Raw genomic sequence first — 26,898 nt, 5'->3', positions numbered from 1 at the left:
CATTTTTTCCTCAGAAGAAAACACATCAGCAGCATCATTTACTACTCCCCCTAAAAATACTTACAGTGCAACATTACACACATACTTTAGATTATCATGCTTTCAGAAAACATCATTCCCTGCAGCACTGAGACAACAGAAGCTTTTAAATATATGTTACTAAGAACAGGCAGACATAAATGAGAACCTTCCATAAAATAATGCCAATTTCTTGTCTTTATGATCATAAAACATTTTACTGTACACAAATCTGGTTCATAATTATCTACTTTAACTCCCAGCCCCCCAAAACTTCTTAATACATTACTGTTTGGATGGTCTCTAGACTTTGACCCATAAACAGAAAAGTAGAAAAGCTATTTTTACAAGATCTTATGCCAGAGTTTTCTGCTTCTGTTCTCTCAAATTAATGATTATTTTAGCCAAAATTTATCTTATGTCAAATACTTTTTGTAGATGATTGCCATCAAGGAACATAAGACAATTTAGGCAATTAAAGTTAAAAAATAAAGTGACAAGGGTTGTATGGCAGTCGTTGACACCATAGCAATTTTTACCATCCTTTGTTATTAAAGACAAACTCCCTTTGACTTTGCTTTATAGATTCTATGCAAAATGTCATACAGAAATTGGAAAAAAAATGGGATCTGCCAAAAATGCGATCTAACAAACATTACAACAAACATGATAAGTATTGCTTAAACCAGTAATGTCAAAATCGAATCTACAGGACCTCAAACCCATTTCCGATCTCTGATTTGGACTTTGTGGGTTGTATTTCTACAAAAGGTGTCTTTCTGTAAGTTACTGAGCAGTAGACCCAACCCCTTTGCACTGTGTCTTCTTTGAAGTCATGTCTTTGTAGCAAATACAGGCAAACACAGACCCCTCAAAGCCGCCTACATAACTGCAACCAGATAGCTAGTGGACTGTAGCTCACAGTTGCTCAGCACAAGCTCATGTGTAAACATCATAGTTTACAATCCATTTAATAATTTGGGTCCAGAGTCTGCATGGAGAAGTCATTCCGTTGCACTCTGAGAAGGAGCTTCAGGGCCAATCTAACATCCTGTATTAAGGAGTTCCTCAGATTTCTTCCTGACTCCAAAGGCTGGAACATGACTACAGATTTCACTTTCTTGGGCACAGCTGGTTGCTAGTCCAAGACAGGCCAGCTCTGTTTAAATAAAAGCACTGGAATCAGAACTAACAGTGTAAACCAAAAGACCTTGAACTTAATCTGTTTCCTTCATTGCTTTCTCCCCCTCCCTCCTTCCTGAATAAAACGAGGTATTTTAAAACAGGCAGACAAGGAGGCTGTGGTTACCATTATTAGGGATATTTGTGAAATATAGATGAATAAGGTAAGCAATCTGAATTGTCAGACAATTCTCTGCTATTTCTTTGTTACCAAACAAGAAAGAGAATACTGAAACTACTGAACAAGAAAAAATCCCTCACCCTAGGAAAAGCAGAAAACCCTTGCCCAGGGAAAGGTGTAACTGTTTGTCAAGCTTTGATAATTATATTAACTTTGTTCGGCCAGTGCTAGAAGAAAAGCCATCTCAGAAGTAGCACTGAGAGGAATGGTGATGTCTTGAATACCAAATTCTATAATGAGCTCATGCCTCTTCTATTTGTGAAAGAGATAAGAACTTACTGAACAAGGAAAAGCCAAAGAGAAGATTAAACAACCTTGGTCACAACTTCAGTTCTTCATTAGCTCATGCATTAAACCATCACAATTCCTCTGCTGAAATCAGAGATCTGAGAAATGTGCATTACTGCTACTCAAACAGATGCAGTTCAAGGAGAGGACAACAAAGAGTAACTATTCTTAAGCAATCTATAAGGACTTATTTTTTTCCAAATAGTTATCATTTTATTGTGGAATACTTGTTGTATAGACTAAATGTGTAAAGTAAGAGCTTATATTTTGGTTTTGTTATTTCCAATTTAGTTACAGAGGTTTGAGATATATATTGTGGCAAAATCTTTAATCCAGACTTAAGTTCTGAACACTGAAGAACTCTGAAAACTTTACAATATTGCCTATGAAAATACAAATATGTATATATATATATGTATATATACATAATATATATATATACACACATTCAGCTGTTGGAATATTTGTTTCTGATGTCAAATAAACCAACTGGTAAAATCTGCTAAACCATAGCTCGGTGTTTATCTATTGAAGGTGAAGAAAGCTGCCCTTGCGAACAAGCACTTAAATTTTATTTTGCCCTAGGCCACCCACAGTCTGTTTACTCATCACACACACAGACTTGCTGTAAAGTAAGCAGGAGGGTAATTTGGATTTAATTTTCAGGTTTGACTACTATGTGTGAGTGATAAAATTAAATTTAAACCCCAAGTAAATACACAGGGGTTCAAGCACACAGGTTGGTTAAGAGCTTTCACGAGTAGGCAAACAAACAAAGAAATCCATAAAGGTGTAACAATATCATGGAAAAGAAAGACCTCTGTAAGCCAGTCATAGACTCTTTCACAAAAATCCAATAGCTGCACACGTTATTATGATTCTAAACCTATGCTTAATCAACTGTATGGAAGGCTGACTGCTCATTGTAGCAACTGAGCAAATTTGAAAGGAATGGAGATAACCTGGTCATCATCCTGGTGTACTGATTACGTCTGTTCAACAGGAACATGCTGCAATGTTGCTGAAGAGACGCACTAATATAGATAGAGATTTTTGGTTTTCTCCCAGTTTTTCAAATATAAGGCATTCTTCCTGGCAGAAGTTTAAAGCTCTCTGAGGATGTATAAACTCAGATGCTTGACCATCTAGAGACCAGTGAAACTCAGATGCTTGATCAGTAAAATAGACAACAGATCTCAATCAAGACTTCTAGAAAATCATTTTTTCCTGTCCAGGGCTTTTACCCCAGATGAATGAAGAAACACTACTTCAACCCCACAAAGAAAAGAAGAAGCTGGAGGGATTAATGAGAGGTTTAGGTGGTTATGGATGGGGAACAGAGATGAGAGGAGCCAGACCAGGTTCTGAAGTGGTCAGCAAGATGTGCAAAAGAGCTCTAGGTAGGAGGGAGGGTGACTTTAACCTTCATCAGGACTGATATTTTCCCTGCAACTCTTCTCAGGCACAAGCTCCCATCTCATTTCCTCCTCTCCACCACAACCCTCAGATCCTGCTCTCACCACCTCACATCACACCTCACCAATCCTCCAACCTGGGGAACAGCCATCACTCCTGTGCCTCCAGTGTTGCTGGGAGAAAAAGGGGAAACAAGAAGAGACAGAAGTTTGGCCCATTCCTGCTGCTGAGACAAAGTTCATGTCACAAAACAGTTCTCTCTGGCCAGCAGCAGTGTGATATGCAAGCAGAAGGGATAACTAGCATAATAAATTATACCTTATTTTATTTAGATCTGACACGTTTTCCATGCAAGAGGGACCAGAAGAAGGGGTTGCAGTCAAAACCCTCAAGGTACCATAGCAGTTCTTTGCGTAGCAAGTTACCCTTCCCCAGTACTTGTTTAACTTCACACTAACAGGTTCATTTTCTGAATTAAAATTTAAACAGAGCTTGGCAGGTGTACCGAAAGGCCAATGAGATTAGTGGAAGCCTTCTACTCAAAGTTCGTTATAAAAGATTATATATATTAATCAAATTGAAATTGTTTTTACATTTAAAAAAATCTTACTCCTTTGTCAAAATGAGAAAGTCTGTCAAGTAATGAAGTTCTGGGATTAAGATGATGCCTAATTTACTGCAGCCACAGGCTAGAAAGAATAAGAAAATAATTAAATATGGAAAAATTACACATTTTGCTGATCTGAAATGTCTGGGCAATGCTGCAAGTTCCATGCATTTTGGTATAGAAGCATTTTTTTTATTTTTTTTTAATAACGTAAAATAGCTAAGTAAGCACAGGAACATGTAGAAACCTCGAAGTTGTTTCCAAGAAAACATAGCAATTACATTGTATTATTCAATTTGCATTACTAGAGGGAGAAGTCACAGAACTCATTGGAGAGGACCCTTCAGTAGCAACTGCTGTAAGAGAAATCAGTGTAAAAGCAGCTTCATTAGCTTTCTGAGCTTTGTTTCTGAACATATTTTAATACTAATGACATACACCAAGTATATTGCAGACAGCTGACTAAATAAAAAAGGCCATCAAGATTATCTATTCTTGCTAGACTTTGGGTGTAGGCACTAACTAATGAAAACCAGAGGAGATAAGTATCAGTAACTTATGAAAAATGCCATTACAGCATGCTAGAAGCAAAACAGTCATGTGAAATGAGAGGAACAGAACTCAATATAGCGTGCAATGACTGTAAGCTTCAGTGCCCACATACTAAGCTTTTTGTACTGTAATGGTCTGATACATTCATTTTGACCCAGAGACCAGAGATAAATTGTCCTAGCAATACAAACAAACAGCTACACAATTAGGACAAAGTTTTTGGAGAACATAGTGATAACATCTAAAAGCATTGTTGGGTGATGGGGAAAAAAAGCCATGGAGATAGGGGGTTTAATCTGAATAAGCGAGAGTATAATTGCTTCTCCAAATTACAGCGCACTAAAAGAAAAAAAAAACAGACAAGCAACTGGCACTGGTATTTGTTTGGCATCTATTTAAGTGTATCCAACCTGAAAAGTTACTTTAATTGTCCCATTTAGAGTTAATCGAGTTTTGCCTATATAAAGGAAAGATTTTACATGTGCAGCTGTGAAAGTGTCAGAGCTGAGAAATTCCTGAGAAACCATGGGGTTCCAAAGAATTTCTATCACTTACATTTTCTTAAAATAACTTATTAAAATAAAGTTTCCAAGCAGTGAGGTTAACACAGAAGTCAAATGACTGACGTAGTAATTTTATCTATTAGCTTTTACAAACCAGCCCTATTTAAAGGGTCAAACACAGGTGTACACTAGTTGCAATGCAGAACTTCATCTACAACTATGTGTATTACTTCCCAGGCACGGAAATAGAGGTAAGAAGTATTTAACCTAAATCCAGTGTTGATTTGGCAACAAGAATTCAGTTATTGCTTTAAACTTTCCCAAAAACATTATCACTGTAAAAAACAAAGTATGACATAGTTTTAGAAATAAGTGAAACATCAGGCCTAGAATACATTCCTTCAATTTGGGAAGAGTTTCCCCCCCAAAAAAATTAAAATAGCCATAGCTGATGGAAGAAAATCTCCCAAACTGATACTTCGTTTTTGTGAACTCTTTTATACATAAGATAGTTTTATTATAAGATGTCTGCTCATTGTAAAATATATAAATTTGAATTTAGTTGAAAATGCAATGAGGGAGATAAATATTTATTGTACTTTTACTGCAGCTGAATGACCAGTAGTCTTGCAGTGTTCACTTAAGGAATGAAACTGGTATTGTTTTTAAATGAATAATGAAATGAAGATGTATACATCACCAATTTATTTATTTATTTATTTTTGAAGAACTTAATTTTCCTTGTAACATTTTTCTTTGAAATCTAGGAAAATACAGAAGAGATTTTGAAAGATATATAATTCAAACATTTAAAAGAAATGTGTCTTTGAACCTTTCACAAATGATCTGCATATATAATTCCATCTCATGTAAGAAGTTTCAATAACTCAATAGTATCATCTGAACTCCAATTTAACACATTGAAAGTAGGCATCCATCTTGCTCTGTTGTATATTATGTTGTAGTACAAAAGGTAGTGTACGAAAAACATTTGAATTTAATGAAAAATTGTTCATATTTCAACAAGGAAAGGGCTTTTCTAGTAATTCCAGAATAAGATTGTCTGGAGGTTAGCAAATAAGATTACAGCTCTGCGTGGTAAATATCAAATTAACACTTAAAAACACGGCAAAAATCTTCATTCATTTATCTTCAGGTAATTGGACAGTCTACCTGTTTTCTAGATAGAAATAAATCAAACTCTGAACTTTCTTGGCTTCAAATCCACTATGAAACACCATAGCCAAATTATGCAATTTAAATTTATTATTGCTATTCTATTTTAGAGTTTATTTTGAAAGTTTTAAAATGTTATTTTCATAAATAATCAATTCTGAAATACAGAAAAATAGCGTTCCCTCACTATACAACTGTTCTCCACATCTGTAATAAAGTTGTCTCTCCTATCTCTACTCTGCGCTGGTGCAGCCTCACCTCAAGTACTGTGTGTAGTTCTGGGCACCACAGTACAAAAAGGACATTAAACTGTTGGAGAGTGTCCAGAGGAGGGCTACGAAGATGGTGAAGGGCCTAGAGGGGAAGACATATGAGGAGTGGCTGAGGTCACTTGGCCTGTTCAGCCTGGAGAAGAGGAGGCTGAGGGGGGACCTCATCACAGTCTACAACTTCCTCGCAAGGGGGAGTGGAGAGGCAGGTGACCTATTCTCCATTATCACCAGGGATAGGACCCCCGGGAACGGTGTTAAGCTGAGGCAGGGGAAGTTTAGGCTGGACATCAGGAAGAGGTTCTTCACCGAAAGGGTGGTTACACACTGGAACAGGCTCCCCAGTGAAGTAGTCACTGCACCAAGCCTGTCTGAATTTAAGAAGAGATTGGACTGTGCACTGAGTCACATGGTCTAAACTTTTGGGCAGACCTGTGCGGTGCCAGGAGATGGACTTGATGATCCTTATGGGTCCCTTCCAACTTGGGATATTTTATGATCTCTCTTCTTCCTCTAATCCACTTATCACAACCTATTAATTAACAACACTGAGCTCCCTTAACCTTTGCTTCCAATTTCTGCATTTTTGTCTGGTTGATACTGCTCCAGAAATAATTTCTGTAGGAGCAACGTATTGTTAAACAGTCAACATCACTTCTTAAGAAAGTAGGCTATGGGGATGAAATATTACTCTTCCAAATGGAAGTCACTATTCTGGCTTGCAAGGGTGTGCTGTCAACACAATGCTCAGAAGGACAGCAGTATAACACTCAGATATCAGTAAGGTAAAATTTATACACTCTGCCTTAGTTAGAATGACAGTTTTTCACTCCAGCCCTCCCCTCCATGGCCACAACCTGAACTCCTATGAAAACAAACAGTGTTCTCATTCCTTCAAGTTCTTCTGCACTCTTTCCCTCTAATTGCTTATAGACCCACCAGAATGGTTGAGCTTTTGATTTTATAGCTGCTGATAGCCATGCTTTCTATCACAGGCATAGCTCAGGGAAGCCACTGCAGAAGGAAAAAGGAAGGATGACGAGCGTGTACAATGTCTAAAACATTTTTCTGTTGAATGCTGCCAATAGAAAACATATGGTGCAACGTGGCTTGTGGATGGTGCTAGACCACATCAGGAATGACCTATGCAGTTTAGCTGCAGACATCCTGAAGTACCGTCACTGTGCTTTTCCTTTCCCTCAATGTACTTTACATAAAAGGACACAATGAATGCAACAGATACGTGCCTGTTACTAGAACATGTTTACGCATATACTTCATATATGTAAAACTTGGTCTCATAAAAACCATTAAAGTTGAAACTGTTACAAAACCATAAATGCAAAGTCAAAAGAAAATATATTCTCATTAATTTCTTACTATACCATGGTAAACAACAGAGCCACACTTCTCTGTGCATTGCAAACATCATGTTTTTTCCATCTTTTGTTGCAGGGGTGGGGGGAGGATGGGACTGAGGGGAAGATGCGGGGAAAGAGAAAGCAGTATGTGTTGTTTGGCACTATTTCATTTTCTCTAACAATAAGAACCTGAAGTGATCTGGTAAGAAGGGTTGTACAGGGTCATCCTCATAAGAGGACATACTCAATGTTACACTCTTCAAACTTTTACCACAGATGCATGTAAATGCAGTTACCTACTGTCAAGTGTCATGCAGCTCTAAGAGCATAACAACGTGCAGTGTAATATGAATCTTTAACTGAAAACCTCAACATATTTTGAAACCTAAACAAAACCTTTAGAAAATGATTCCTCCCTTCACTAACTTTATCCTCATACATACAGACAAAACATGACAACAAAGACTGTGAGTCCAGCCATTTCTCTTCACATCCTTTTCAAAAACATTAGACAAATTAATCAGTTGCATTATTTCCATTCTCTACCCTGCTACTGAGATTCACATTAATAATTTGAGTATATCAAACGTGAGTCTTTTACTCAAAAAAGATACATCCTTTGCAACTTGTTTTTTACACAAGACAGAAATTCTCAACCATGTATCTCAGGATCATATGATGAAAAATTCTATCCCTACTGTAAAATCCTGTGATATGATTAGAAAACTTATGAAGAATTTAATGATATGCAACATCTTTTTTGTCAGAGCTTCTGTTACCAAAACAACTTTTTCACTTCAGACTTTTCCATCAGATTGAAACCATTGGTTGCAGAGGCTTACATGATACATGCACTTAGTTATATTTTGACAACCTTCAGTGGGCTGTTACACTACAGTCTGTTTTCCAGAAAGGAAAGTATAAACACAATAACAAGTTCAGTCATTGGAGGTTGGTTAAGTTTCTCATTAAACTGATGTTCAAGTACATCTAGCATTTTTCCTTAGCATGGCAAATTGCCAGCTAAACACTGGAGAAATTCAGACACTTATAAATTAAGTTCATAAGTAAGTTTGTTGAAGTGACAAATCATATTTCAGAAAGAAACGGGAGTTTCTGTCTCTCATTGTGTTATAGTATAGTGCCCTCCACTGGCCAAATGTCTTCACTTAAAAATAAAAGTAGTAAGTCTGAAAAGTTACCCTTCAGGCTTAAAAAAAAAAGCCAAAACAACAACAAAAAGAAAAGCAAGGTCAATTCCTGAGAAAACTACATAATGGAATAAATTTATACTAATGCCAGCCTTGCTTTCATATTACTTGCTAATAAAGTGCTTTGAGGTTGAAATAGATCCTCAAATAGCCCTTTTAGAGAGTTCAAAATTAAAAAAGATGATACAAAAATAGGAAGTACTAAAGAGTATAACTTAACATCAAGTTTTATAATGGTAAGAAGCATACAACCATATCAGTAATTACTACTGTCAGCTGAATTTTCATTATTCTACCTTTTCCGGTTCAGAAATGTCAGACCACCACCCAAATTTCTCTTTGAAGTAATTAATAATGCAGTGGACAGAACTAGTTGCATCATTACTACCTATATTGTATGTACCTGAGAAGGAGGATTGATAAGTGTCAACAGCGCAATGAGGGAGCTGGAAACAAGATATAAATGTCCTATCTTCATTGTTACTGTGGATTGCCCACCTACAAATTTTTCATCTCTCCCCTTCACTTCATCTCTGTTTCAAAAACATGGATGAAATGTAAATGTGGTGAAGGTAGGCAAACTATAACAAATCCAGGAATATTCTGCACTCTGATTGAGCTTGCTGCTGACATTTAGCCAGCTCCTTTTGGGTGATTTTAGCCCTTATAAAACCATTCCCTTTAGCAGCTAGTTGATAGCCACTATTGCTTCACAACTTTCTCAGTAACAATACAGGCAATATTTATATGATATTAAAAGTGCCCAATCACACTTTCAAAAATGAAGCAATATTTTAAGATAATCAATGAACATTTACAAAAGGACAACAAGTGGCACAATGGATCCAGTTGATGATTAAGTACCCTAGCTGTTCCATTCTATCTCAGTAATAACAGCTTTATAACTAATACCTTTTAGTAGATTTAATTATCCTACACAATATTACTATCATTACTAGATTTGATAGTATTCAGTGTGATAGATTTGTTGCTGATAACATGAACTGCTTCTGTAGTTACACTGAAAGTGACAACTATATAAGGAAGTTGTGATAAAAACACAAAGCTAAATGGTATTTGCACAAATAAACTAAGAACTCGGTAAGACTTGAAATGTGCTTTGTGTCAAGTTATACACGGTGGGATTTTCAAACAGAGCCAAAGAAGAATAACAAGAAAATATTCTTAGTCCCTGATAAAAACCTTCACTGCCATCTACAGATGGAGAGAACTACTAGAAGACTGAAATAAAGCTGAAAGATGGACAAAACACCTTTCTTTTCAAGCACTGATCAATAACTTATAAAGTTATGTATAGCACCTTTTTATTTGAGCACTTCTAATGTAAGCTTTAAAACCTATCATAAGTTTTATAGCTTGTTCCATTCACTTTGTATAAAATTTCTGTTAGTGGGCAATGGAGAAAGCCACTCATTTTTCCTATCTGTCAATCCTATGATAAATCGATCACTTCCAATAGAATAAACAAACCACTGTTCCTGAATCTGTTAAATGCCAAGACTAAGTATGGAGCACCTTCCTTTGACTATAGCTCTGTGGATTACAAACAGAGGTGGTATTTTCCACTTCACTGAAAAAAAGTTTGAAGTGCCCCCTCATCCCTGTAGATCCCATTTCTGGTGAAGTGGGGAGCAGCTTCATGCTCTGTTCTTCCAGGTAACCCAGAACAAACACAAACAGAGATGGAAGAGTACCTTTACCCTCAGTTAAGCCTCAGTCCTCACAGAAGGTTCTGTTCCTCAGTGAAGATTCATTTGCCTATTTTGCCTCCTTTTGTATCAGGATTCAGCAATCCTGAAACAAAGTCATTCTCCTCCTTGGAGTCTCAGTTTTCCCTACTTGAATGGAGTGCTACACTGCAGGCCTTGAGGCTTTGCAACTATTGCCTTATCTAAGACCTATCTTTTCCACTCCTCTTCAGGGTTCTTCTATAGTTTTTGGCGATCAGCCCTTTCCTCTTTCTTTTTTTTTAAAAAAAAAAAAAAAAAAAAGATATTCCCACTTCTTCTGATTGTGGAACAACCACATTCTGAAGTTGGTTTGTTCTGCTAATCATTTTGCAGATAAAATCTCTCGCATACAATCTAAAAGCTGTTTTTCATGCTACGACCTTAAAAGTAAAAAAAAAAAGGGGGGGGGGGAGTGGGGAACAATGGATATCTGATCACTTCAACATTCAGATCTCTATTTATGCTTCTATCACATCATTTCAAGACTTCAAACTGAAACAGTGAACCATGTTCACAGCCAGATTACGTACAGATTAATTTATAGGAACATAGCAGAAGTACATAAACACTTTTTAAGCTTTTGCATAGAATTATTTTGGCTAGTATTGTATTAAACCCACCGTTCCCTAATGTGATTTGACTCTGTTATTTACAGGGCCTCAGAAAGAATAGCAACTGTTGGTCTCACTCTCAATCCATGAAAAGTAATTAAGACCCCACTTTCCCGTTGGGAACAGGTGTAACTATCACTTCCCTGGCAGCCTGTTCCAGCTGAAGAGTTATTACTACAGCTGTTCAGCTGACGGCAATTACCACTGACGATGGTCATTGTATGAGGATCTCACCTTCTAAAGGTTTCCTCCCAAGAGAGCTGACGTGATGACTGCTGAACTGCAGCATTACGCTGCTTTCTGCTAAAAGAGACCAACTGACATTTACCTTTACGTGACCTTAGTGAGCTACAAAACGCATACTCAACCACAGTTGCTTACCCATGCTGACATACAGAATTTTTAACTTTTGCTTTTCCTTACAGCATTAAGAGCTTTAAACACCACAGTTTTAAACCACAGAACTCTGAAAAACAAAAACAGGATGTCTGCTGTTAAAACTGGTGCTGTGTATATTCTTCTTGAGACTGTGCTATCTGGGACCAGCTTGGTGTAATCTTTCAATGCAGTCTATTGGCCAAATTCCCTTTCCTGCTGGAAGGGTAACTCTGGTGTGCATCACAGAAAATATTTTCATGATCAAGGGTTGTTGTCATCACAATCAGCATAACATGAAGACCAGCTGGAGGCATAAAAAGTTCAACACTGAGAAAGTTATAATCACTGGTCTCCTTCACTCTTGCAAAGTTCCAGTACAGTGAAGGAGAGTCCAGAAAGAGACAAATATCATTTGCAAAACTTCATCTTAGTAACAACAATAACAAAAAAAAGAATGAATCACATATAGTGGATGCTCTCCCAGACTCAAAAGAAGGTACCCACCGCTCCTTAGTAAAGCATACCACGTCTCTGATGATGGCAGAACCTTTGCTCCTTCTGTTCCAGAATCTCTTTTCAGTCTTGAATAATCAACAGACACTGGATTTACTGCATGTGACAACTCCAGTTAGTAGTGGAATGCACAAATTAATAGCCCCTGCCTCTAGTTTATTATATTTTGAAACACAGAATCAAGAGCCAACAGAATTTGTTCCTTCGTATAGACAAACACGTAGCAAGGAAAACAAAAGGAACAAGCAGAAGACTCAAAAACATATGAAAGAGGATGCCTCAACAACTTCCACATTAAGGCTTCATATCCTAAGTCACCCTACAGGCTTTATGTTGGAAGCAGTGGTGTTTTGTGTCACAGTTCAGTTCTGTCCTGGGGAGGGTTCCTTCCCAGCCAAATGAACTCTGAATTGCCACAGGCTACACCCTCATAGCTGCATGCCCCTTAATCAGAGGTAACTTACAGTCGTAGGCTGTGCTCTCCCTTCCAAGATCTACTTACATGCTACCCTGTATTCTGTTTATACAAATGTCTGTTGCAACTTTCACAGGATCTCAGCAACCTGCTCACTTGGACCCATTATTTTAGCCTCTACTACTCCTACTTCTTCCTCAAGGAGTTCTGATTCTGCAAAAGTACCTGTTAGTACAGATCTACAGGACTTGTAGTTGATGATCTCGTCTATCAAGCAACATATCCATCCCCAAAGACTGTGTCACTTAACACAGGTAAAACACATCTCTGCAATTTAATTTCTGGTTTGAACTGGGGTTGGTTTAAATGACAGCTTAAGTGGCTGCCCTTAAATGTTCAAACTAGGAAGAACTAGAAATCCACTAGGGTTTGTCTCTGCTCTCCTTCTGATGCATTTTTCTCCTCCTTTCTTACCTTTGTCACATACCAAACTCACATGTATAATAGGTTTTATTTGCATTTTTGATGCTTGTAGATATAGATTAAAAATTAGCAATCTTACAGTTTACTCACTTTACAGAGCTCAGTATTATCAGCTCTTTCCTCAGAGACCTTGTGATACACAAGATGGGCTGCATCAGACAGGTAAAAGAGGTAAAAGTCCTGCCAAAAATGGATAAGAAACTTAAACAGAAATCACAGTTTGCCACTTGTTTAGTGCCATTTGGAACTCTCTCTTGCCTTCTTCATTAGTAAGTAACCCGTTACAATGATATAGGAATTTGCCATGTATACCATTTTTACAAACAGGCCTAATTCTATACTAGGCCCTCTGTCTTTGTCACATGCATGTACATACAATAGGAAATTAGGAAGAAATAGAGGCCTCAAGATATAATGTCACAGAGAAAGAAGCAGCACCATAAATTATGTTTAGTCAAGCTGGAAGAAGGATTCTTTTTTGAATTGATTTTACAACTTCTGCCAAAATAATCAGGTGATGTAAAGAAAGTGCCAAGGTTAGCAAGAAAAAGCAGTGATAAAAATTAACTTTTCAGCTCCATAAATAACATTCACAAGATTTAGACCTCAAAACCTTTTCTGAAGTAGAATTTAATCTAGAAACATAAAGACCAAACAAGTATGCTGTAATAAGTCAAATATAATCTTTTTTTTTTCTCCTACATTTAGAGCACAGACAGAACATCATTTTGTAGTGTCTCTGTGCAGTGATGGAGTCATCTTCTAACTGCTCAACAGAGAATGAAAAATTGAGTGGCTAAGTATATTATAGGCAATAAGGTAGCTTAAGCACTTGTTAAAAACAGAAGAGTCTACTACTCATCAACAAATTAAAATTAAACAAATCTGACAGCATTTATGATTAAATGAATATGTTCATATCTAGCAACATCATTTTGATTTCCACTTTGTACAACACAGATGCAGCCAGTATAAATCAATATAGCTCTGCTGAGGTCAACAATTACATGAGGATTTTATCCAAGAGCCTGGGCCAGAAATCTTCAGCAAAAACTTCAGACAACCACAGAATTATATATTAAATATGATGGTTTCATTCCCTGGCTCAGGGAATTTTGTGTTTTTCCACGTTTTTGCCCAGATCACTGGAAACTGAAACATCATGTGAACCACTCAAAGCAAATGGATTTCTACAAAAAGACAGCTCTTACTTGAGCTCTGTTTTTAAGTTTGCTATTTTATTTTTATTGACACTTCCCACCTTCTAGCAGGACAGCATACCTTGTCTAAGCTTGCACAGATCACTAACACGAGAATTCCAATACTGGATGTATTAACTGCTTAAACCTGGGCAGTACTGCAACCAACTGAACTGCTTTGCTTTCACTTAAGATGCATTCTCAAATGGCAGTATCACCACTTTCCAACCAGCCTGAAAACCAAATTAGTGTGAGACTAATGCACACGCATTAAAAAATACATTTGTAGACTTGATATTTCATGTTTAATAATCAAAATATCAGCTTAGAAAATTAAAAAAAAGTTACAGGTTTTGGAATAAACGTATACAGTGAGATTTATTTTGTAACTTATACGCTTGTTTGAAGGCAAGGAGAACTTCACCATTTGGCAGCTTGACCTCACAAAGAAGCATCTCATGTGAAATCGTCATCATTGCAGCATACTGTCAGTAACTGTTGTATGAAAGCCATGTTTTCACATACTTTGCAAACTGAGAAGGTTCACTGCATATACACCTTTGGCTGAATTCTACTGTCGGAAGAATTTTTGCCTAGTTCACTGACTGCATTGTGACTCTAGGATCAGAATTTGTCTTGCTGACGATCAAATGCATGTTATTCTTGAATGAAATCAAACCACTTTTATCACATAAACCATTCCAAAGGAGGGAAAAGAAAAAAAAAAAAATGCATTCCATCATTCCAGAGCATGAAACGATGTCTACATGAGAAAACAAAATAACTGTTTTATCCTACTTGTTTACATGGTTAGAATAAAGCGGAGCTTTTAATAGGAAAAAATATGTATTCCTCCATTATGAATTCCAAGGCATGTTAGTTTAGGTATAATATAACTAAGTGCAAAGCAAAAGCCATGCTGATTTAGAAAGCTTGCACACATTTTTATGATGTTCACATGAAGAGGAATTAATGAATTGACAGTATATTACTTTAAACTCTGAAACACATTACTTGAAAATACTCCATGTATTTAAATCTTTTCTTTCATATATTTGGTTAGCTTTCTACTATTCCTTTCCTTATTTTACACAAAATAAACAAAAAAGAGAAATACATTCTAACTCTAACATGAGCTAGAAATGCAAGCAGTTTGCAAGACGCACTGTACAGAATAACACAAAATACCACCAATTTTTCTTGTACTAAATAGAAAAAATGATTGTTTCTTTCCAAATTTAAAATTCTTTGCTTGCAGTGAGCTGACTTTAAAATGCACAATTTGAATGCAACAATTCATAATTCTCTGATTTAGACCAAAATACCATGTTGTGAAATTACAAGCACCAGGATATCATGCATAAAAGCACAGTATAATTACCATAGATTTAATAGACATATAATCTCTATGAGTTACCTGCACAGAAAGTAATCATATGAAGAAAAAAAAAAATAAATGCAAAAAGCAATCACACTACAGATTGGAGCAACATCACTTTTAAATTTGTCTTGAATACTGCTGTCAATAATTATCGTTGTCTGAAGACAAGCAACAATCTTTGTTCCCTAAAATATCCTCCAGCATAGCTGGGATATTACCAGGACCCCTGAGAAGAGTTGTCACAAATCCTGGTAATCAGTTCATGACATTTCTACCCCTCATCCTCAGTGCTTTCCTACTAGACTTCAAACACACTTTTGTGTCTCAGAAAATTATTATATTAATTCGCAGCCAACAATGACAAAACACACTCATTAAGAGCAAGACTTATAAACAGCATACCCCATTTCATTTGCCCTCTTTTCTGTCCTGTGTACCTAAGACTGTCTCTCACATATAGGCAAATGCAGTTGGTTTAATCCACTGCATTTGCACAGGAGGTCAGAGAACATAAGACAGGAGTCCTGACATTGTACCATAACTAGCAAGCACAGTCCTGTGTTCCAGTCAGGATCAATAGGAGCATTACAGGTGTCAACCAAATTTAAGGAACCCTCTGTCATCAGGTCACCTCCCATACCTGACATCTTAGTTGCTGGGAGTGAAGAAACTTAAGAAGATATCATTAAAATAATAACAAAATAAAAGCACAAAAATTTTAACAGTTTTATAACCTTTCTTCTGTTCTCCAGGAAATACAAATTTCAATGCTTCCTTTACATCTAGATGTATCTTCTTAGATAAAAACAGGCTACATTCTATTTTGCCTCTCATGTGAAGTTGTATGGTGACCAGCTTACATAGGCTGTATGTAGGCCACCAGGATAATTTGTCTGCATACAGCTTACTCTTAACTGCTCCGTTCCTCTAAGTTCCCCTGGAAGCATGCTGCATTAATTGTTCTGGCATCCTGCTCCTAAACACCTTCTCTCTGGGGGACAAGCCCTTCAGCCTTTCTCAGACTGGAAATAAATCTACTGAATTTTAACCTGATGACAAGCATGCCATAAAGCAAACTTTGGTCACTTCTTGTGGTGAAGAAAGCTTTCACCATATGTCCATCCTGTGGAACTAATATGGAATAGCTTAAAAAATAGATAAATCATATAATCTAGTCCTCAGTGGATAGTTTCAGTAGGAAATTCAAATGTATAAAAACTGAAAAAAAAAAAATAAATAGAATTAATAGTGTGTGAAACTTTTCTCTCTTAAATCTGTAGACTACCCTTTTCTGAATACCAGAGCTACCGCTGCAAATTAAGACTAAACAGTACACAGCAATAGAATGTAATGCCATTTCCATGCAAAACAGTTTCCTCTGTCATTGCTGATGTTCTTGATCCTGTCTTGCTGGCATGAGAACATAAAAATATGCTTTAAAATTTTGTTTTCCAAATATTTTTTTTTCAAGCTTTTTTTTTGATTCATAAAGCCTTAAAAATTTTCCTTTGGATATGAAATCACCCAACTGACATAACTGTTTTTTTACAATATCCTCAAGAATCTTCCACCAACTCTATGGCTAAACCCTGCTGACCTCTGTTTTCAAAAACAAATCCAGCACCTTTAACTTAGTGGTCTGAAGCCAAAATAACAGTTCACAACATGTACTGGTTCTCCTATAAAGTGCTTGCAAATGTCTTTAATCGCTCTGTCTTGCCCCACACACTGCTCTGAATTCCAACTCCATTCTTCTTATAAATGTTTCATTTTCCTATCATACAGTAAGAATCAAATGAAACAGGTCGGCAAGTTTAGTGCATTACATTTTTGTCCTGCATTTTTTAACTAATTTTAATATGCTATTTTTTTTTGTTAGATTGACAAATATATTGTACATTTATTTCTTATTTTTCTTTTGGGCAACTTTGAACTAAAATAACATTAACATTTTCCAGCAGCAGAGTATCCTTCAACTTGTTAGCCCAGTAATAGCTGGAACATATGCATGAATCTGACACAAGATTTTACCTCCCACTGGAGGGACAGATGTGCAAGATCTTTTCCAACATTCTATCTGAAAGAACTCAATAAAAGCTTATCTTAATATTTAAAAAGTAATATTATATTCAAGCATTTACTGGAAGGTTTTCCCAATGACATTTCCATGCTCTTTTGCAAGTGTAAACTCTGGCAAGTTTTTTAATCAACATTAATATAACATCTGAACAATAACTAGACCTTCACAAAGTTGTGTCAGCTTTACTGTGTCTTTAGGGCATACATTATGGCTAACACAAGTTCTATTCACCAGCATTGTTTGCATCAGTTTCTGCATATAAGATAAAGCCTGAAAATGATATCTGGATGCACTGGTCCATCCAGGCCTTGCTGTACTGCTCCACTTCACGTTTGAAATACTCCAGATTCTCTGTCCCCTAGTAGCTCTATCCTCTGTATATTGCACAGAAAAAAAACATCAAGGTTACTCAAGATCCCATCAAAACACAAACAGAGGAGTTCTGCATGCAGATACTAACATACTTATTTCAAGAAACAGTGCCATAAGCATTTCCCAAATCTGAGACGAGCAACCTTGAAGTTCACTCAACAGTTACAGCAAACTCACTGGTAATGGGGACATTTTGTTCTGGTCAATCCAGACACGATCAGTATCCTTAATAATTCAACTTTCGTATTTTTCCAACATAATTTCCTTACAATATTACACATAATGTAGCCTTTACATTTTCAGGTTATATTTATGCATAAATATTTAATTTATGTTTCCAATAAATTTATAGATTAAACATACTAGGAGCACTTCAGAATTCTACAAAGCATAAGCCTCTCTGTGAAACACAGCATGAGAAAATGTTTTCTGCCTTAAAAAAAAAAAAAAAAAAAAGACACCAAGACTGTAAGCCACCCATTGTATGGCAATTCTTCTCTTTCCAAACATCTGACTACTTCCAATAAGCTTAAAGCTAAGCATATTATAGGAAACATTCACATACAGTTACTTAACTCATAATCACTTAGTGCAGTCAAAGTCCAGTCAAAGAACACTACTTTTATTCAGTGACAAATACAATGCGAATACAAATGCACTTTATTATCAATTAAAAAGCTACTGTTCCACTTACTGTGCCACATCAGATACAGCTGGCAGTGGTGACTCTTCTGTTATAAGGTCAATGTCAACAGTGAAGCTGTTGGCTTGTGACATTTCTTGGGTGTTCCCTTCTAAACGTCTTTTCACTGCACAAATAATTCAAAGAGATCATAATACATTAGGTTGTCACTATATATAAACTATTTCCCTTATGACATTGTACAGTAAATTAGAGAAATGGTTCTAATATGTCACATGGCTTTTTTTGGTCACAATCACTGAAATCAATGCCTAACATATGCCATACAAAAATACATCAGTGCACATATACAGTTCAAATACACAGAAACCTCTTACAAAACAAGCTTTTCTTCTTGAGAGCTACCTACTTGTAAGCAGAATTTCACCTTATCTTTAACTTCAATTTGGACATGCCAATAGATGGAAATATTCAGACTTTCTGCAGTTAATACCACCTGATATGTATGCTTAAATTTCTCTAAAATCCTTCTTTAAACTTACTGTTTTCATCATTTAACTGCATTTTGTATTGAGTACTTTATTTGATCACTGTATTCATCCCTGTTCAAAAATTCTTACAGGCTAAAGCCTCAGGTGTTTGAACTCAGGAAACTCAACAGGGTAACTACAATGGATTACAAAGATGGTACTGCCCCTTTGAACATACTGCTTATGTTCAAAGCAGAGGAAAGCTACAAATTTCACTACAGACTAAGAATATATACAATGACCAGCAAATGAAGGAATTCACTCAGACTGTAAAAGTGCAAATAGCCTTGTAAGTCATGAAAAATAATTGTTTTAAAAAGTTTGAGCAAATACTCATCTCCATGAAGTACAGGTCCGAGTTCACAAAATGGCCAAGGTTGGAAGGGACATCTGAAGATCATCTAGTCCAACCCTCTGCTGAGCAGGATCACCTGCACATCACATTGTGCAGGATGGCATCCAGGTGGGTTTTGAATATCTCCAGAGAAGGAGATTCCACAACCTCTCTGGGCAACCTCTCCCAGTGCTCTGTCACCCTCACAATAAAGAAGTGCCCTCTCACATTCAGACGGAACCTTCTGTGCTTCAGTTTGCACCCACTGCCTCTCGTCCTTTCACTGGATACCACTTAAAAGAGTCTGGTTCCATCCTCTTGACACCTTCCCTTTAGATATCTATATACATTGATGAGGTCTCCCTTCAGTCTTCTCTTTTCCAGGCTAAACAGGCCCAGTTCTCCCAGCTTGTCCTTGTATCACAGGTGCTCCAGTCCTCTAATCATCTTAGTAGCCCTCCTCTGAACTCGCTCTAGTACCTCCATGTCCCTCTTGTACCGGGGAGCCCAGAGCTGGACACAATACTCCAGGTGAGGCCTCACCAGGGCTGAGCAGAGGGGCAGGATCACTCCCTTGACCTGCTGGCAACAATCTTCTTAATGCACCCCAGGATACCATTGGCCTTCTTGGCCACAAGGGCACATTGCTGGCCCATGGTCAGCTTGCTGTCCACCAGGACTCCCAGGCCCCTCTCTGCAGACCTGCTCTCCAGCAGATCAGCCCCCAGCCTGCACTGGTGCTTGGGGTCATTCCTCCCTAGGTGCAGGACCCTTCATTTGCCCTTGTTGAACTTCACGAGGTTCTTCTCAGCCCATCCCACCAGCCTGGCGAGGTGCCTTCGAATGGCAGCACAGCCCTCTGGGATATCAGCCACTCCTCCCAGCTTTGTGTCCTCAAACTTGCTGAGGGTGCACTCTGTTCCAGGTCACTGATGATTAAGTTGAACAAGACTGGACCCAGTACTGACCCCTGGGGGACACCGCTAGCTACAGGCCCCCAACTAGACTGCACCACCAAGCTCAACACTCTGAGCTCTGCCATCCAGCCAGTTCTCAATCCACCTTACCATCCACTCATCTAGGGCACACTTCCTGAGCTTGTCTATGAGGATGTTATGGGAGACAGCGTCCAAAACCTTGCTGAAGTCAAGGTAGACCACAGACACCACTCTCCCCTCATCTACCCAGCTAGTCATCTCATCATAGAAGGCTATCAGATTGGTTAAGCATGATTTCCCCTTGGTGAATTCATGCTGAGTACTCCTGATCACCTTCTTCTCCTCCACATGCTTGGCAACAACCTCTAGGATGAGCTGCTCCATCACCTTTCCAGGGATGGAGGTGAGGCTGACTGTAGTTGTCTGGGTCCTCCTTCTTGCCCTTTTGAAGACTAACACGACATTGGCTTTCTACCAGGCCTCAGGCACCTCTCCGATTCTCCACAACCTTTCAAAGATGATGGAGAGTGGCCTAGCAATAACATTAGCCAGCTCCCTTAGCACCCATGGATGTATTCCATTGGGACCCATGGATTTGTGGATATCAAGTTTGCTTAGCTGATCTCTGACCTGATCCTCTTCGACCGAGAGCATGTCCTCCTTTCTCCAGACTTCCTCTCTTTGTCTCCAAGGTCTGAAATTTTCATATTTTTTTTTTCCTTTATCCCCGCTCTTCCTTTTTCTACTGATGTATTTGAAGAAGCTCTTCTTATTGTCCTTGAAATCCCTTGCCAGATTTAATTCCAAATGGGCCTTGGCCTTCCTCGTTGGGACACACTTTCTTGGCCTTCCCTGCATACTCTGACAGTGTCCCTATATTCTTCCCAAGTGACCTATCCCTTTTTCCACATGCTGTAAACTTCCTTCTTCTATCTGAGCTTTTCCACGAGATCCCTGCCCATCCATGCAGGTCTCCTGCCCCCTTTGCTTGCCTTTTTACCATATGGGATGCACCGATCTTGAGCTTGGAGGAAGTGATGCTTGAATATTGACCAGCTGTCTTGGGCCCCCCTTCCTTCTAGGGCCTTAACCCATGGAATTCTTCCAAGTAGATCCCTGAAGAGGCCAAAGTTTGCTCTCATGAAGCCCAGGGTCGCAATCCACCATTTATTCCACTCTAAGTTGGAAGTGTCCATGTCTGAACACACTGCTGTCTGCAATGTGCATCCACAGTTCTTAAAGAAAACTGATTATTCAACTGTTTACATTTGCTTGCTAATTCCTTCTATGAGAAGCATTCAGTACTACATTGGCTTTTTGCCCCATAACTTGATATTTATAGGAAAAGAGATACAACAGTAGCAGGCCAGTACTGAATCCCACACTTTCTCCTCATTCTGTACTGAGCACTACAGAGCAGCTCTGCTCTTACTCCACAGCTCACCTGAAGCCCCTTCTTCTCTGACCATATAGCTGCAGTCACGTGGCAAATATAATCCTGTGCTTAATGGTCTCAGGTGGTCCTTGGTAATCTTCACAAGCACAGCAGGCTTTTGTTCCCTCTTTACATGGGGGACATAAACAGGCAAATTTTCAGTTTGGTGAAGACTTTACTATGATCATCTATGACAGTCTCACCCCACAGGTATTGCACATATGTTTCATTCCTACAATCATTTTGAAAAAGACAATGCTTTGGGCTGTGATTATATACTTCATACAAACAGGAGCTCTGTAGTGTATACTCCATACCTCGTTTCATTAGTTGAATGGAAGACGTCCACTTTGCTCCATAAAACTAAGTATTTGTGTCATGTCACAGACATTCTCTCTCTGCTTACGCACCCCCCCCCCCCCCCCCCCCCCAATGCTCCCAGCACAGATCTGTGGGCATAATAATTTTTGCCTGTTTGGTTACAAAATAGATTTATCTCAAAAACCTGCCCTTAGCATCCACAAATACTAACAGAAGGAAGAGCTTTTCATAGAAGTGCTGTTCCTGAACAGCAAGTTCAAGCAGAAATCACAGCTCTGATGCTATTAACATTTGTATTGTGATATTAGAAGATTCCCCACTACTCTCAGAAACACTTGACTCGGGTTGGAGTCTGTTCAGGTTCATGTTTTGTTAGTATTAAGCCACTATAAGACAATACAGGTTTTATCTTTGTAATCCTAATAATAAGATCTACTTAATACTAAATCCTTTTATGCTTTTACCACCCCTTAATTATGCGTTCCTGCTTAAAATATTAACCTGTTAATAATGTTTTCTGATCCACACATCCAAACATCAGAATCAATTGTAAATGCAAGTATCATATCCCTTGTTCTAAATATTTTTCTGTCTTTAAGGTGACTGGCAGAGTCATGAGCAGTTACCTTATTTGAAACATTATTTCTGGAACCAACTCGTTTTCTGAAGTAATTGTCACTTTCCCTGAGTGAACTTCCAAAAGTCATTTAAACAGCAATGTTCAATCATAAATCAAAATTCCCTGAATCGCACGAAAAGGAATGAAAACATTTTTTGAATGTGAAGAAGCCATGAGCTTCTGGGCAATGAAGTAATTCATAATAATCATTCATGATAATGTTTTCATTTTGAGGAAACATGGAGCATTAAAATACATTCAACACATGGCAGTGACGCTTTCCAGAAATAAAATCCAAAGTTATAAGGTCCAGCTACTACATATGGTAAGTCTGTAACAGCTGCAAACCAAGCCAGAACAACTACATCTTCCCTCTCCACATTTACTTTAATAAGCTTTCCTTTTCCAGACTGACTTTATGGGTAATTAATCTTTTTTTTTTTTTTTTTTTTTTGAGAAAAGCAGGGAAGTGAAGCAAAAAAATATGGAGGAAAGAAGAGAAGCCATCTTTCCTTCTTGCATCCTATTCATGACATGAAAAAGCTGTATCTACTCAGTTATAAGATTTATAATATTTTCTGAGCATGAACAGTTGTAAACAGTGAGTTGAAAATATAAAATAGAATATCTACAACCATACAAGAAACATCGATAAATGCCACAGACATAGGAATCCGTAAAACAAAACAACTCAAATGGAACAGCAAAAAACCTAAGCCTCATACACTTGTCTATTTTTATTTAATGCTAATTCCTAAAATGGTGAGAACATAATAAACACACTCAAATGTAACCCAGAGATTTTTGCAATGTCACTTAGCTTTATTTAACCTAACATCCTTGTCTATCAAATCATCATTTTTTTTTTCTGATACCTCAACCACTCTGTAGGCTTTAATAAAACTTTTCATTAGTAACAATTTCAAAAGAAATATTAAAATAAAGAAACAATTTCATCTGTAAATCGTTACATATTTAACAATAGAAAACAAAGCTTATCAGCTTCTTTACAGTGAGATCAAATGTCTAGATTTTTTTTTCAAGTGCCTAAAACCAATTTTCTGTTTTTAAATTTTCTGATTTTAAATTTTTTAAATTGCATATGCACTTGCAAAAAAAATCTGTTCTGCACACTTAATCAACAGGCCATTTAATTGTTTGCTTAAATTATTTCCACAGTAGTTATCAGTTTAAAAGAAAATGTGCATAGTATACACTGTGGGTGACATAGCTCTAAGAAAAAAAAAAAAAAGGAAAACTTCTTAATTTTTGCTCACTCAGTGTCAGGCCTAAATCAGAAAGCTCTAATTTCTTAACAGTCAATGGAGAAAGAGAAAAGGAGGCCTCTCTGAAAAATGACTGTCAGTCCAGTCTCTGACATCTGCATTAAACTTATAATGCATGTATCTTAATTCTACATGCATGCTATGTGGGATCAACCCAGACTAAAAGTTGACCCTGCTAGTCAATTATTTAACAACTTTTAGATCTGAAGTTGTACTGTTAAAACATTCTCTCTCCTAACACCAGGCTCTGCTACTCTATATAATGAATGTCTGAGACATGAACGTGATCTATTTAATTTTATATGTAAGGCTGTACATTGACAGAAAATACATGGGGTTACTGTACTTCCTCCATCCACAGGGACAAATTACCTGTGATATTGCAGCATCGTTCCTTGTCTTCTTTCCTGTAGCAAGAACTATCACCTCACTGCCTGAAAATTGCCATTTTTAAAGCTGTGTAGAGAGCAAACTAGTTTGGGACCTAGACCAAAACATTTCCAGATTTTTACTTTCCTCATAAAACAGGAAACTGAATGGTTTATGAAAGACAAGGGGTCTATAAATGTCTGGCACCTGACTACCAGCCTACCTTTACAAAAAAGATTTCTATCTGCTATTATTATTCAGTTCAGCAGTCAAATGGTGTCCAGGTTTATCTGAGCAGTCACTTTGGAAGAATACAGCAAAATGTATCATTAGCATAGATGGAATCAGTTCATTATGAAAATTATATTGTGAGACCTTTTCTTCATTATTACTGTGAAACTAAAGTGTCAGAAGTGTACTCAGTACTAGCCTAAATAAGAAAGGGCTATTTTTATTTTAGTTTTTCATACGAAATATTCAAAATCTTGGCATTGAATGTGGGATTTTAAATCCTAAGTACTCAAACGTAAGTCATCTGAAAATATCAAGTACTAAGATTGCCCCCTACACAGCTCAGATAGCTACAAGTACTCAGTACAATTAAAAAAAAGACACATTATGTTCCCAATTTTAGACATCTAAATTTATTTTCAGTAGAGACAATGTTCTCCCTGAATTTGATTTTGCTCACTGAAAGCCTGTAGAATCAGGCCACAATGTATAAAACATCTGTTACGAAGTGGAAGAGAAATAAAAGGACTAACTTATAAAGTGAACTAATGAATAAGAATAGATTCATATTTGCTACAAATTGCTAAGCATATGCAAAAAGTGCCATGCATTATTGCTCCTGTACTTAGTTACATGTTTGGCTGCAAGTGTTTTAGATAAATGCCAACATCTGGTTTCCTGTGTATCTGATTTAAAACAATCAGCACTCAAAATACACTAATGCTGACTATATTTGTTGTACATTCTTCTGTTCGGATAAACCTGTAGGCCAAATTGCATACTGAGTTACACTCCAGGGAACCATGATCACTCATTACATGTCTAATGGGACAACACAGAGATGCAAATGAGTGCCAACACAATTCAAAATCACAAATGCATGTAGTACCGGAAAACATGCAGACAGAAAACAATGAAACATGTTTGAATGCATATGAAGATGCTGTTACATATCTGACTGCCTGAACATACTTGTAAGACCTAGCAAACAAGAAGGATGCAACATATTCACACAAACACAAGCAAAATCATTTTCTATAGTACCATAAATATTAGACTACTTTAGAAAAAGTACATTCAGCACAAAATCACTTTTTTTTTTTTTTTAATTGAACATATTAGTCTGGAACATTTAGCTAGGTATTTTTATATGAAAAAAAACTTGCAGAACACGCGAATGTCCATACCACTGAAACTGTGTAATGTTTGGCATTAACTGACAAGCAGGTTTGTTGATAGATTCAGAAAAGTGGTCAGGGACCAATTGCACAAAGAGTTGTAAGTACCTCCTCATACTCAGATATGACCTGTCAGAAGAGAATCAGAGATTAATGGAGCATAGAAGCATGCAGTACTGGTGCCACTCTATCTGTTCAGATATCGAGCTGTGTTTTCCATTGCACTCAGTTCAGTCCCCTTCAAAGCAGTAATTTAACAAAGGATTTTCCCTGGCCAATTTAATCTGAGCAAACTAATAGATTTATTTATTTTTTTTTTAAATGTCTAACAATTGTGTTGCTAAGGAAGAGCTACTAATCCAGCAACTTTGAATTCTACCTTTCTGGTTGTGTCATGCCTAGGACTGTTTTTTCGTTCTCTTCACAGGAATGACCTGCAAAAGAAACCTAAAGGAAGCTGTTTTTAATATCTTCTCAGAAAGTTGTTCCAAAAAAAAAAGTGTCAGATGTTCTTTTTTGAAACGGCACTAAATGCAACTATCTGTGATCGAGCAGAAGTCATTCCACTGTCATCATTTAGTCACACTGCATGTTAGCCAATAATATACTTACTATATGACTAGACATGTGGTCCAACTGCCTGGATGTTTCCCTTCAGCCTCCTGCCTTTCTCAGGAGAAAGCACATGGCATTTCAGCAGTAAATACAAGTCTGCCAGCCAGACACCTTTTCCCATAATTATGCATAACTTGCTCTTATGGCCTCCAATTGCTACATCAAAATTCACCTGTAAGGACTTTTGTCCTCCAACTTACTGAGCTGACTGGACTAAAAGGGCCCAACAACAAAGCTGTCAGAGAACAGTAGGTCTATGCTGAACTCCAAAAGGACTTTCCCATTACCAAGAGACAAAATATTTCTGTGGATGATTCAGATTAAGATACAGAGACTACATCCATTGCAGGTAGCTAGCTCTTTCTAGGTTGCTATGAGGATATAAAAATAAATGCTGCCTTTTTTTCTTTTTTTTTTTTTTTTGCTTCAACATCCCTTCTCTCTTGGGCTCT

The 26,898-nt window shown here is 37.4% G+C and overlaps 1 protein-coding gene across 1 annotated transcript in view; it reads right to left on the bottom strand.

Annotated features, from left to right (window-relative positions):
* Positions 1-26,898, bottom strand: part of LOC308185124 (potassium voltage-gated channel subfamily KQT member 1-like) — a 524,663-nt gene that overhangs the window by 397,021 nt on the left and 100,744 nt on the right. The window contains exon 12 of the mRNA XM_080572865.1: positions 18,642-18,756. Coding sequence (XP_080428991.1) covers positions 18,642-18,756 — 115 coding nt within the window. The remainder of the gene's footprint in view (positions 1-18,641; positions 18,757-26,898) is intronic.

This window comes from Anser brachyrhynchus, assembly GCF_964034855.1.
Source record: "Anser brachyrhynchus genome assembly, chromosome: 1".
In the NCBI taxonomy this organism is placed as follows: Eukaryota; Metazoa; Chordata; class Aves; order Anseriformes; family Anatidae; genus Anser; species Anser brachyrhynchus.
The sequence above is the reverse complement of the archived record's forward strand: the minus strand, read 5'-3'. Positions and strand labels throughout refer to the sequence as shown.